General features: G+C 36.0%; 1 protein-coding gene across 2 annotated transcripts; it reads right to left on the bottom strand.

The window, feature by feature from the left end:
- Positions 1-5,317: 5,317 nt before the first annotated feature.
- LOC105357676 (complement factor H-like) lies at positions 5,318-10,352 on the bottom strand. Of its 2 annotated transcripts, none has more exons than XM_023964855.1 (7): positions 10,216-10,352; positions 9,943-10,131; positions 9,140-9,316; positions 8,816-9,016; positions 5,924-6,079; positions 5,637-5,662; positions 5,318-5,512 (listed from the first exon to the last, which is right to left on the bottom strand). In XM_023964855.1, the coding sequence occupies exons 1-7, from the start codon at positions 10,265-10,267 to the stop codon at positions 5,483-5,485; spliced, it is 831 nt and encodes a 276-aa protein (XP_023820623.1). In that variant the 5' UTR covers positions 10,268-10,352; the 3' UTR covers positions 5,318-5,482. The 2 variants fall into 2 exon arrangements, with proteins under 2 accessions (XP_023820623.1, XP_023820624.1); XM_023964856.1 differs by having other exon boundaries at positions 9,943-10,119; positions 10,216-10,339.
- Between the last annotated feature and the right edge of the window lie 1,497 nt (positions 10,353-11,849).

Genomic DNA, 11,849 nt, shown 5'->3' with positions numbered 1-11,849 from the left:
CAGTTGTTGCTCCTGCAACCAGTTCCTTAGTTGGGTTTGTCCTTATTTAAGGAAAAATAGCTGTTATTTCCATAAGACATATAAAAGTAATATGGCATTGTTTTCTGCTTAACTTTTATGCTTTTTGCTAAATTAACCGATCTATTAGCAGTGATGGGCCATCAGGGCCTTCAAGGCCTTCTCTGAAGTCCTAAAAAATATTTGAATCATGTGTTAATTATATTTTGTCAATGCATACACATTTATTCATTCCAAATGTGTTTCCCTTTTGGCTTTTCCCATCAGGGGTCGCCACAGCGAACGAGTCGCACGGTAAACTTGGCAATATTTTATGCCGGATGCCCATCCTGACGCAACCCCCTCAAAGCAACCGGGCTTGGAACCGGCACAGAAGTAGAGAAGGGAACAGGGAGCAGCCCGGAGTCAAACCCTGGTTTCACGGACGGAAGGCACCGCAAACCAGCACGAGCTAAACCGGGAGCCTGAATAAATGAAACGAGCTAAACCGGCTCCCGGTTTAGCTCGTTTCATTTATTCATTCCAAATGGTTTGTCCAATTCCTTTTATTGTGTTTATGATGGTTATGCTGCTTCCAGACAAACGTATTTTCATGTTGGACCATTTAACCAATTTACCATTACAGCTGTTCTTTGTTGCTAGGCAGAGTAAGAGCTAAAGAGCTAATGTGAGTCATTCATTTACAATTACCAAGTATGAATGAAGAATGAATGATTAATGGACACAATGGAAGCGCTTTGATCATCTGGAAAAGCGCAGATAAATTCAATCCATTTTTTTAAATTATTATTATTTCCTTCAACCAATCAGATTTTGAGTTGGTGTCAGCAGGGCCATCTAGAAGGCTTAGGCAATGTCACACTATTTAGACCTTCTGATCCTGACAGTTTCAGGAAGACACATGCAGCCTTGTCCAGTTTGGCACAGAGCCACTGAGCAGTTTTTAATCCGTCTCAGTTAAAAACAGAGCTGACTGTAATGCATAAAATGCATGAATTTTATAAACTCGTATTACAGGGGGGTCAAACTCAGTCTCACAGGGGGCCTGAATTAAATACACACTTTATGTTTCGGGCCGAACAAGATAAACATTTAGTGAACACACTAAAGCTAAACTTTTAAACCTTTAAAAGTTAACTTTTTGAACATAATTTTGGATAAAAACAGGAAAATGTATCCAGAATAGATCAAGTTAAATCTTAAATAACGTAAAATATTTTGCTATCCACAAAAATATATTCTGTCAAAATCATACAAATAGGAACATGAAGCAGAACAAAACAAACAAAGCCTGGAAATATTAATAATTAGAAATAACGAATCAACAAATTCCATTTCTTTGCTCTTTTGTCCATTTCTTTAGAGCTGGACTCCTGGCATCATTTTTAGCAATAAGTTCATTTCTGCGTGGTGTGTGACGCCTTGTGTGTGTTTTTGTGAAACGTATCAGATGGATTCGATTTTTTTTTCATGCTACTGTGAACATCATTTTTAAGTCTTATAAAATAGTAAAAACGAAATCAAAGAAATCATCGGTTGGATTAATCCAAAAATATTTGGCCTTTTCCTAATTTTGTGCAAAACCAAGAGTAAAAACCTCCAAAAACCCCAATCCATTCATAAAAAATGATCTATTGTTTATTTATGATCTCTAAAAGTGCAGCTGTTTTACTGCATTACCTTCTGTCTTTAATGTCAAATACTGACACCAACTAAACGACAGAAAAAACATGTAAAAAAAATATCTACAATAGTTAATAAATAATGACATTATTAACATGAGCTGAGTGATCCAACAGCAGCAATGATCCAGGGGTTGCGTTATCACGGCTCTGCTCCTCGCAGCCTGCGGCCACTACCCCTCACCTTTTCCTTCACAGATGCAGCTCCTTCTATAAGACAGGAGCGTGCAGCTGTGGGGCGGCGCCAATTTGCTGGTTTTAGGCAGTTCCAAAGTCTGTGAAATGATAGATAATAGAAAAGATAGTGGCGCAATTTTTATTTTCTTCCAAGCACGGGGATGCCAGCCCCCTTGAATTTGCGCCCCGGGCAATATCCCGTATTGCCCGTGCCTAAAACCACTACTGACGTCAGGGATGATTTTGCAGGAAAATATCCCACTGATATCCTTGACTTCCTTCATCAGAAAAATCTGAGTGAGATCGTGAGCAGCTCTACCGATTTGTGTGTTTGGCGCTGACCATCCCCATGTCCACTGTGTCTGTCGAGCGGACATTTTCGGCTCTGAGGCAAATTAAAACTTGCGCAAAAACACAACTGGACAGACTCGGCTCTCAGCTCTGGCCTTGATGAAGAGAATAGAAAAGGACTTCTTGATGGAACTGAAGCGCAATAATCTACACGACAGGGTGATCAAACAGTTTTTAGACAGGATTTTCTCTTCAAATAATCTGATTTTTAATGAATGAAATTATAAATATCTTAATAAATAATGTTTCAAATTGATGTGGTTATTTTCAAAGTTTTTTGCTGGCTGTAGTTCCATAACAAGATGTTTTTACTGTTTTGTTTATTCCGTTTATTTAGAGGCATTTATTGTTGCTAGGAATTTTCAATGTGCAATGCAAAGCTTGTCTCTGCATCGTAAAATGGTTCATGAGAGGTTGAGTAATTTAGCCCTCGTGCTACCCTATGGGGTCCAGATGACCTTACATTGACGTGTTCTCCCTACCATAACAAAGGTGGATAAAGGTGAAGAGAATTTCATGTAATCCATGGACACCAGTGAAGATCACAAATCATTGAGGAAAAAAGGTTCAGCGCACTGTCTTGTGGGTCTAGATGACCCTACTCCCAATGTTAAAGTGCCTAGGATAGCACAAGGGTTAAACGTCAAACGACTGAAGACCCAGGTGTGAAATTCCCGGTTACCACCGTCTGGTAGTCATTTGTCTCAAAAAGCAGGCTGAATAAAGTCCAAGGGGTTGTTTGCATTTCAGATTTCAAAGTTATTTCCTGGATTGCAGAGATATGAGATCAACATTATGAAATAACAGGAATTAGTTCCTATTTTTGCTGGAAAAACTTTCGGCAAATACTTCATGATTAGGTCAAAAACAGACACACCTGAACTCAGTTTAGACGTTTTATGCAAATTAATTTTCCTCTTTTTTATTTTAGCTTTCACTCTTTTTTTTAAGTTGAAAGTTTTTCCAGTTTTGGATTGTTTATAAACTTTGTCCTAATGCAGATTGAAAGAGTGTTTGATCAATAACCATCTGCCCCATTTCTGTTTTGCCCACTACAGAGGATTGATGCTTCTGTTATTTTGGATTATAATTATGCAGAAAGAAATGGTCATGAACAGATGAAATTTAAATTGTAAAAATTTCATTCCTTGATCTTCCCTGATTTGCCTGATGATGCAGGGTAATGCTGAATATATCTCTTTTTTAGGTAACTCCTGGATGTACTTTAATCTCTTTCATGGTTTTTGAAAACGTAAGTTGTCTTATACTAATTTGATAGTAACGGCAGCCGCTATAAACCCTGTTCATTGACATTTTGCTACCATTATTATTATTTTTAACAAAATTTAATCCAAAATGATCATTTTCATATGTTGATTGAGGAAAGCACATTTTCCTGTACAATACAATTTTCACTTTGCTGTTCTCATCGAATGCAAAAAATAAAAATACAGGTAAAATAAAGGTACAGTATAAATTCAGCATTCAACTATAAAAATAAAAATAAATAACTTGTTTTCTTTAAAATTATTTTTTAAAATCATTTTAGCTTTTATATTTCTAGAAACTGGCATCTTTCTTTTTTTAAATCTTTAGTCATTTTTATAAATTTAGGATCAAACTCCTTTTTTTATTAAAAGATTTTTTTAATTTCATATTAATTTACTTGACATGGTGTTTTTTGAATATTTTTTAAACTTTTTTTCTACTATTAATATGTTTTTTGAACAGAAGTTGGAATTACACTTTTGTTTAATTTGGCAGCTACTACAATTATAGTTTTTGCATTAATGAGAGCTCATTGTTGTCTCAATGTAATTTAAAGGATTTAGCAAGTGTGTTATCTTTACCTTTTAAACGTATGGTAGATCCATATCAGTGATTATAATTAATAATACTTTAAAATGGCATGAACAAAATCATTTGTTTGAAATGTTATTTATCTATGCAAGCAATCATTCCAGCTACTTTATTAAAGCTTTTCTTTTTATTTAGAAAACCTGTTTGGGATCTCCCCTGTAATAAATGAGTGGTTTCTAAAGTGCATATATAAATGTATGAATGCAAATGGAACTTTGTTTTGTAAATTAAAATCTGCATGTTTACCATATCCAACTGAAGCACAAATATACTGGGTGGACGCACTGTTATGATGGTTAATTATACAGTAGAATCACTAAAATATCTTATTTATGCATGAAAATGCAGCGTTTATTTTCCCTCTAAAGGATGACGGACGTTGTTCTCCAACAATCCATTTTTGTGATCCTAGTGTTTATTTATGCTGACCTAACTTTTGTGTCTCATATTTTTATGGATGTTTGCCCAAGTCTGAATTACGCAATGTCTTCTTTTCTTTTCTTTTTTTTTAACAAAAACAAATGTGTCTGTTCAAAAATATAGTTTTTGTTAAAAAAGGTGTTTTTTTTGTATTTGTGATAAATTTCAGTGAACTTTAAAATTACTTTTACTTTTTCTTAACTGTCAAAATTATCAGAATAAACTAAATTGGGGACTAAAACCAAATCTTAACCATGGAAATTAACTTGAAAAATGTAAATGTCTGGCATTCAATCCTTTAGAAGCAATAACTGATAAACATTATAGCTATGGTTAAATCAGTTAAATGATAATGGACCTGGCGTCCACATACGAGGACATAACATTGTGGGTTTTATTTTCATTCATCTTCTTCTGTTTTGTCCCTTTCGGGGTCACAGGGCTGCTGGAGCCTATCCCGGCCACTTGTGGGCGAAGGCAGGGGACACCCTGGACAGGTTGCCAGTCTATCGCAGGGTAGAGTGTCGTCAATCACACACCCACGCACTCTCACATTCACACCTAGGGACAATTTAGATTAAGCAATTAACCTATGAAGTGGGAGGAAGCCGGAGGCCCAGGAGAAAACCCACGCATGCACGCGTGCAGGTTTTATTTTCACTGTAGTTAACTCTGATTACCTGGGGCCCTGTGACTACGAGAAAAAAAAGAATATCTAACAAAAATACCTCCTACAGGTTTGTACCATTTTTCTGTATGTGGTCAGTTTAGTTTTAGTTTAGTTTAGTTTAGTTAGTTTTAGTCAGAACTCAAAGAGGAAATCATTTTTATTAAAGTTCTGATTATTTGTCACAGAATTTAAAGAAACTCAAATGAAGGTACAACAAGAAAATGAAACACATGTCATGCAGTCATTTAGTGTGACTGTAACATTCCTTTTTTGCCCCGTCCATAAACCAGAACCACGGCTGGTGTTAGGCTCTGTTGACGAAATGGCAGTCTCTCTGATGGCAAAACAAACAAACAAAGTAAGGAAATTTAGGAAAATGATGTCAAATACTTATTAGTTTAGCCAGTTTAAATTAAGAATAATGCTTTTTTATAAAAATAAAATTTCAGAGTACTTACACTTCCAACATAGCTTGTGTGACAACCTGTTAAATAAATTCAAGAAATGCAACAAAGTTGTGAATATTTCTGCACACAGTTTTAGAATTTAACATTAAGTCCAACTGACTTAAATTTAAACTGTTTGGCTGAAAATCTTTTGGATCTTTTCTATGATATTTTTAAGTTAACTTCAATTACAAAACAGTAAACCTATGTTTGTAGACTATAATGTGCACAGTGAAAGAGCAGACTTAAATACATTGTGGTATGATGGCATATAAAAGTAATTTAAGTTTTACACTTACAATGGGTTAGAAATATTTCTGAATTGATGCAGCGAGCTCTCTTTTCATAGCCAGGATAACCACAGTTAAATGATCTGATCTCTCCTTCCATAAGAAGTTCATCTTTTGTTAGTTTGAAATCCGTATATTGACCTTGTCTCATCACACAGGCAGGACCTAAGGGCAAAAAAGCACAAACAAAACAGAACTTGCTTATTTAAACAGATCAGAGCTGCAGTCATGTGTCAGGTTTACATGTCCAAACTTTGTGGTTTCAGTATTCATAGGTTGCTGGCAGCTAGGATCAGATACCCCCCTTTAATGTTACCGCATCAAGCGGTTAACTCTGTTACGGACCAAAGCTTGTTAATAAAACCACGTGACTAAAGAACTTGTCAGTAATTGGCCAGGAATTATGAGGGCGGGTCAAAACAACAAGAGAAAGACGGACGTGCTTCGCTTTACAATTCTTATCGAGACAGTTAACTAATAAAACTTTTTATTTTGATTACCAGTTTTGAACGTTGGGAACAACAATGTTTACTTGTTACTTTGGTAGCAGAGGCATGCTGCTATAGCGGTTACTGTGCTTCAACTCAGAGGATGCTGGCAACTGCAGTGATGAGGAGACGTTGGTATGAAGGAAGGCTGCTAAGTGTTTATGACATATAGCAATGTGTGTCATGTTGAAAGTTATTTTGATGAGCTTGCATCCTTCCGATCACAGTTCAGTGCGTTGTGGTTTTATAGAATTATTTTCAGAGAATTCCATTAAGGAAACTACAAAGTAGCTTTTAGGATGACGTCACGGGCGCATGCAGCGTAATGAGACCCAGAAAAGCATAAAAGAAGCGGTTTTTTTTTTTTTTTTTTTTTTTTTTTCAACTTGTCCTGTCCAACAGCTGGGCAAACAGCTGAGAGCTGAAGGCCTCTTGTGTTGGACACATTTTATTTTAACATCAGGGTTTATGAATCTTCTGACAAACCAGAGGTATGTCTGAATAAACCCTTTTTGTAATCGAAGCCAAACTTTATTCATTTATTCATTTTAATCACATTTGAAAATCTTTTGTGTTGGACTGGACGGAAAAGGAAAGGAGGGAAGAAGAGAGAGGGATATTGAAGGGGGGGGATAGGAGGATGATTATAGAAGGGGGGGGGGGGGGGGTTAAAACCATGAAGCAGCAAAAAGCAACAAGTTTCTGGATGGTTATACTCATTACGGTGAGGTTCAGATGTAATACAAGTCTATAAGGGCGGGGCCTTATAGACACATACCTGTTGGCTCTAAAAATGTCCACATGTCAACATGTACACAATACAAATAATGTTCACACACATATTTATGCATTCAAACTAACTAGTATGAATTATTTCATTCAATCATGCAAACTATTTGTGCAGTGTAAGAAGCTTAATAACGATGTTAAAAATAAACTTTCCAACAAAAAAGTTGACTTTTGTTTTGTTTGATAACACGACAATCTTTGCTTTATATTTCTATGTGACTCATTTTTCCATCATTCCTGCTCTGATTACGTCGTATTGTATTCAGACTGAAGAATCCCAGAGCAATCCGAAGCTCTCTTCACTTGGAAATGAACCGAAACTACCTCAAAGATGGTTCGAGAGCGGGTTCTGCTCCCGCCCGGATCAGGGTCCGCTTGGGTGTGGTCAGATGGATAATTTGTTCCGGATTATCGGTGAAAACAAACAGTGGTTCACAATAAGCAAATCAAATGTGTCCAGTCTGAATACACCCTTAGTGTGAACGTCAAAGCGCTGCAAATCTTGCTTTAGACTTTGTCTTTTAGAGCTTTATTCCGATATGGGAAAGAATTGATGTCGTATTGTACCGTCCGGGCACAAACCACCATTAATTCTTTCTCCTCCATGATCAGTTTTAAAGCTGTTGGCACTTCTGTGAACTAAAAGAGATGCCACCCATAAGGCACTACTAAATCCGAGTCCCTCATTTATTCAAATTCTTCATAGAAATACAAAAAAAAAACAATTTTGCTCAGTTTTTTTCTTGTTTTCACACCTCTAACTGTTTCCTCTTTCCTCCTCTTTATCCCTAGTTCCTCTTTTATTTATTCTCTCAATAAAAAAAAAAAAAATAAACAATCTGACAAAACAAAGAGACAACACAGATTAAAATAACTCCATCTCTGAAGTGTGACATGAGTCTTTTTGAGCTCTGGGTCTCATACTGTTTGCAGTCTGGGATTTTTTTTAATGCTTACTTTTACTTTACTATTTGCTCTAATAATTTAGCTTTTAAAGTTATTTGGAAATGGTTGATATCCATCTTTTTGGTATAACCCCATATTCAATGAACCTGAACCTCTACAAAAACCTCAATTCCAAGTAGTAAATGTTGTCATTTTTTTACTGCAAATTTCAAGGAAATGTTTTCTTTCTGTTTTGCAACAACGATCTAATGTGTAAATATGAAATACAAAGGAAGTGGCGATTTGCACCTATTTAGGGCGGGGTTAGGGTTAAAATACGTGCGGGGACTGCTGCAATGTGCATTGTGGCTGCAATGATTACATGTGGCCAACATGAATTTCCACCAGCTTTTGGGCTTGGTCACATGTGCAAATGACATCGGCCAAAAAAATATGTAAACATCTAAATACAAAGCAAAGACAAGATCAAAACAACGTGAAAAATAATAAATAGGTGACGCTCCACTAAACATTCAAAAACAAAACAAAAAAACGAAATTTCAAAGCTTAAGACATTTAGAACCCGTTATGCAAAATTTTGTTCTAATGGGGAAGTCGACGTAATTTCTATATGATTGTTAACAGCTGATGTGATTGGCAAACGCAGCGGTGAGTTCAGAGTCTACAGAGGGTTAAGGAAGAGTCTGAGTGTCTTCAAGTGGGAACTTTATGCACTTACTGACTCTACTGCATGGGAGCGGCGTCATCCACCACCCAGCCCTGCAGGTGATGGACTCTTGTGTTTTTCCGTCTTCTGTGTTGTGTCCTGTTTTGCATTCATACTGAAGCTTAGAACCTTCAGCAAACACCTCCTGGGATGCCTCGTGAAGGATTGTTGCGTTAGAAATTTTAGGAGGCCGGTCACATGCACCCTTCTTTTCTGCAAAGGAAGAAAAGGAAAACATTTATTTATTTTTATCTTTATTTTTTTTTTACCATTTTCAAGGCAATTGGTTTTAGGTGCATCTAGTAAAATATAAACTTTAAGGATTCTAATACTCACTCTCACAGGTGGGGATAGAGGTCCAAGATCCTTTAATGCATGTAGGCTGGGGAAAAGCTTTTGTAAGTCGATATCCTGGGTCACAGTCAACTGTAAGTTTATCATTTTCTTCAAACCAGCCACTTGTGGTCAAACATTTCCCACCAGAAATTTTAGGTGGAACACAGGAGTTTTCATCTGAGAAACAAAACATAACAAAGTTCTATGTCTATCTCGGATTTGTAATCTGTTCTAACAGACAGTAGCAGAGGCACATATTGTTGAAAGCCTGTAGGCTTTCAACAATATGTGCCTCTGCTACTCTCACTTTTGCACAATTAGATTTTCATATTGCAAATGTGTCAAATGAATTGTGTGCACTGTTTTTGTATGCAACCAAAATATGTGTACCATGTTTTTGTGCATACACACATTTTGATGCATGTAAACCTATAGTAAAAAAAAAATGACATAGGGAGGACAATTAGTAACTCTAAAAGTACTGAAAAGCAATGATCTTTGGTGATTTGGTTAAGGACTTTGAAAGTTATAAAGGTTCTAAAAAATTAATAAAGTTTATTAAATAACAACTGCATTGATTTAAAATTGTAAACACTGTTGTGCATACAATAGCAGTTTTAGACATTTTGATGCACAAATATCCAATGAAAAGACTTGCATTACTGAAATATTATGAAAAAAATCAAAAACAGGAAGTAAATCACAAAAGTTTGCCGTCATTTTTGTTTGCATAAATTCATTGAAATTTAATAAAGATGCAGTTTTGAAAATAGAGTTTACCGTAAGTTTCATTGAACACCTACCGATACAGAAAGGTTCGGGAAACCACTTCCCATTTTGACATGTGGTTGTTCCCCACCAGCTTTCCATAGCGGATTTAAATCCATCATCGCAGGCATATGTGACACTGTTTTCAGGATAACTTTGCCGGTCGGGAACCAGAAACCCGTGTGTCAGCTCCGGCCGAGCACAAGAGCCAGCAGCTCCCTGTGCTGAAACAGCAAGAATCAAAGGACAACAAACAAATAAAAGGAAAAATTAAAAACCTTTCATGAGGCAGAATCTTAGTGTCTCACCATGCAGCACAGCTGGAAACCAAGTCAGCAGCAGGAAGCTAAGAATCCACATTTCTTCCTTTTCCTCTGGATATTCTGTCTTGTAACAGAGCAGAGACAAAAATCCTGCTTAGATCAGAATCAGTTAATTATTACTGAGAACAAATCCCCAGTATTAAGAAATGTGGACCCCACACACTCTTACATCACACTGTTTTTCCTGCCAAAATGATGCAAAACAAATATTTCTCTAAAAGAATTTATGTTTTAAGTTATGATCATCTTAATTGTGAACTTTTGCTGCCATTATCATTCATTACCAATCTTTGTTACAACCAAAAAATCTGCATTAAAATGGTATGTGCTACGTTTGGACCCCTCTCCCAGCGCAGTGACTTGTTTTTTCACTCCAGATTTCAAGTGATTTACTGGACAGCTGCATTCAGATGCCAGAGTGGGCAAATAACAAACTCCACAGGTCAAAGGTCAGGCTTTGTGACCCAAATAGAATTTGACTTGGTCCAGAAAACAGAGTTTCATAATTAATATCCCTCAAACCATTTTATTAACTTATCTAATGTGTTAATTCTTATAAATATTTAAGACAACCTCAGTAACAAAAGATAATTTATCCATTCAACATCCAACATTTTTAAAGGTTTGATGAAGAGCTGCGTGCAAACTGTGAAAGGCGGTACAAATTATCTTTATATTTTGACCTTCGTTTAAATTCAGAATTTCTTTTTTTAACTATCAACATGAAAAGTGCCAATACTATCAGTAAAATGGGTTTTTATTTCTTTAGAAAGGTGAGGAGAAGATAGGAAAATTTATAAAAATGCTTTTTCCTGTTACACTGAAATAAAATTTTGATAGAAACAAGTCAGTTGTAAAAGTCAAATTTATGGTTTGGTCAACAATCTGCTGAACATTGTTTTTCTGAGTTTTCCTGAACGCGTCATCTCTTTTAAGAGAGACATGTCAATTCACCAAGCAACCACTAGGTGTCCTGTTCTACAAACAAGTTTTCAACCAATAATTCATTTTTAAAACAGTCCAACGTGATCAACAAAATTTACAAAAATGTTTGGTTTACTCCTGAACACATTTTTTCTACTATAGTTAGATTTAATTTCTAAGATGCAATCATAGGGGTAAAATTTTAAAAGAAAACTCATTCCAATTTGGAATTTGGAATCATGCAAACAAGAATGTTGAATTGAAAATCATCAGCTCTGGAATTTTCCAACAGTCAGTTACATTTGTGCCTCCTAATTTTCCAAAATCTGAGGTTTGGCGATCTCTGAACAAATCAAATTAAAATGTTCCAATTTAATCTGAAGTATTTAGTTAGTATATACATTCACGTGCGTAGTCTATAGCAGGCTTGCTATAATTATACTTAAGGATACTTAATGCAATAAACTTCAAGTTAACTACGTTTTGCTAAGCAATGTCACAGCCAGCCATGATGGACGAACCAAAGAGCTGAAGACTTCAGAGACTCAATGAAAACCGGAGTCAAGTGTCAAAAGATTCTACATTTACTTTTGCTAAATTATATCAGTCTCCCGTCAGTCCAGCACACCTGTATTTTTGTGTCTAAGTACATCGTCCAGATAATGTTTTTGTCTTTACCAGGAGCTCTATAAGCT

Source organism: Oryzias latipes, chromosome 17 (genome assembly GCF_002234675.1).
Source record: "Oryzias latipes chromosome 17, ASM223467v1".
In the NCBI taxonomy this organism is placed as follows: domain Eukaryota; kingdom Metazoa; phylum Chordata; class Actinopteri; order Beloniformes; family Adrianichthyidae; genus Oryzias; species Oryzias latipes.
This window is presented reverse-complemented; position numbering and strand designations above follow the sequence as displayed.

Excerpts from the sequence above, each read along its gene's own strand:
- LOC105357676 (XM_023964855.1), bottom strand. The coding sequence starts at position 10,267 with ATGTGGATTCTTAGCTTCCTGCTGCTGACTTGGTTTCCAGCTGTGCTG. Across the intron at positions 6,080-8,815 it reads GCTCCCATGCAGTAGAGTCA|GTCCTGCCTGTGTGATGAGA; the intron begins GTAAGTGCATAA and ends TTTTGCCCTTAG. Across the intron at positions 5,663-5,923 it reads AGAAATATTTCTAACCCATT|GTTGTCACACAAGCTATGTT; the intron begins GTAAGTGTAAAA and ends TTTATTTAACAG.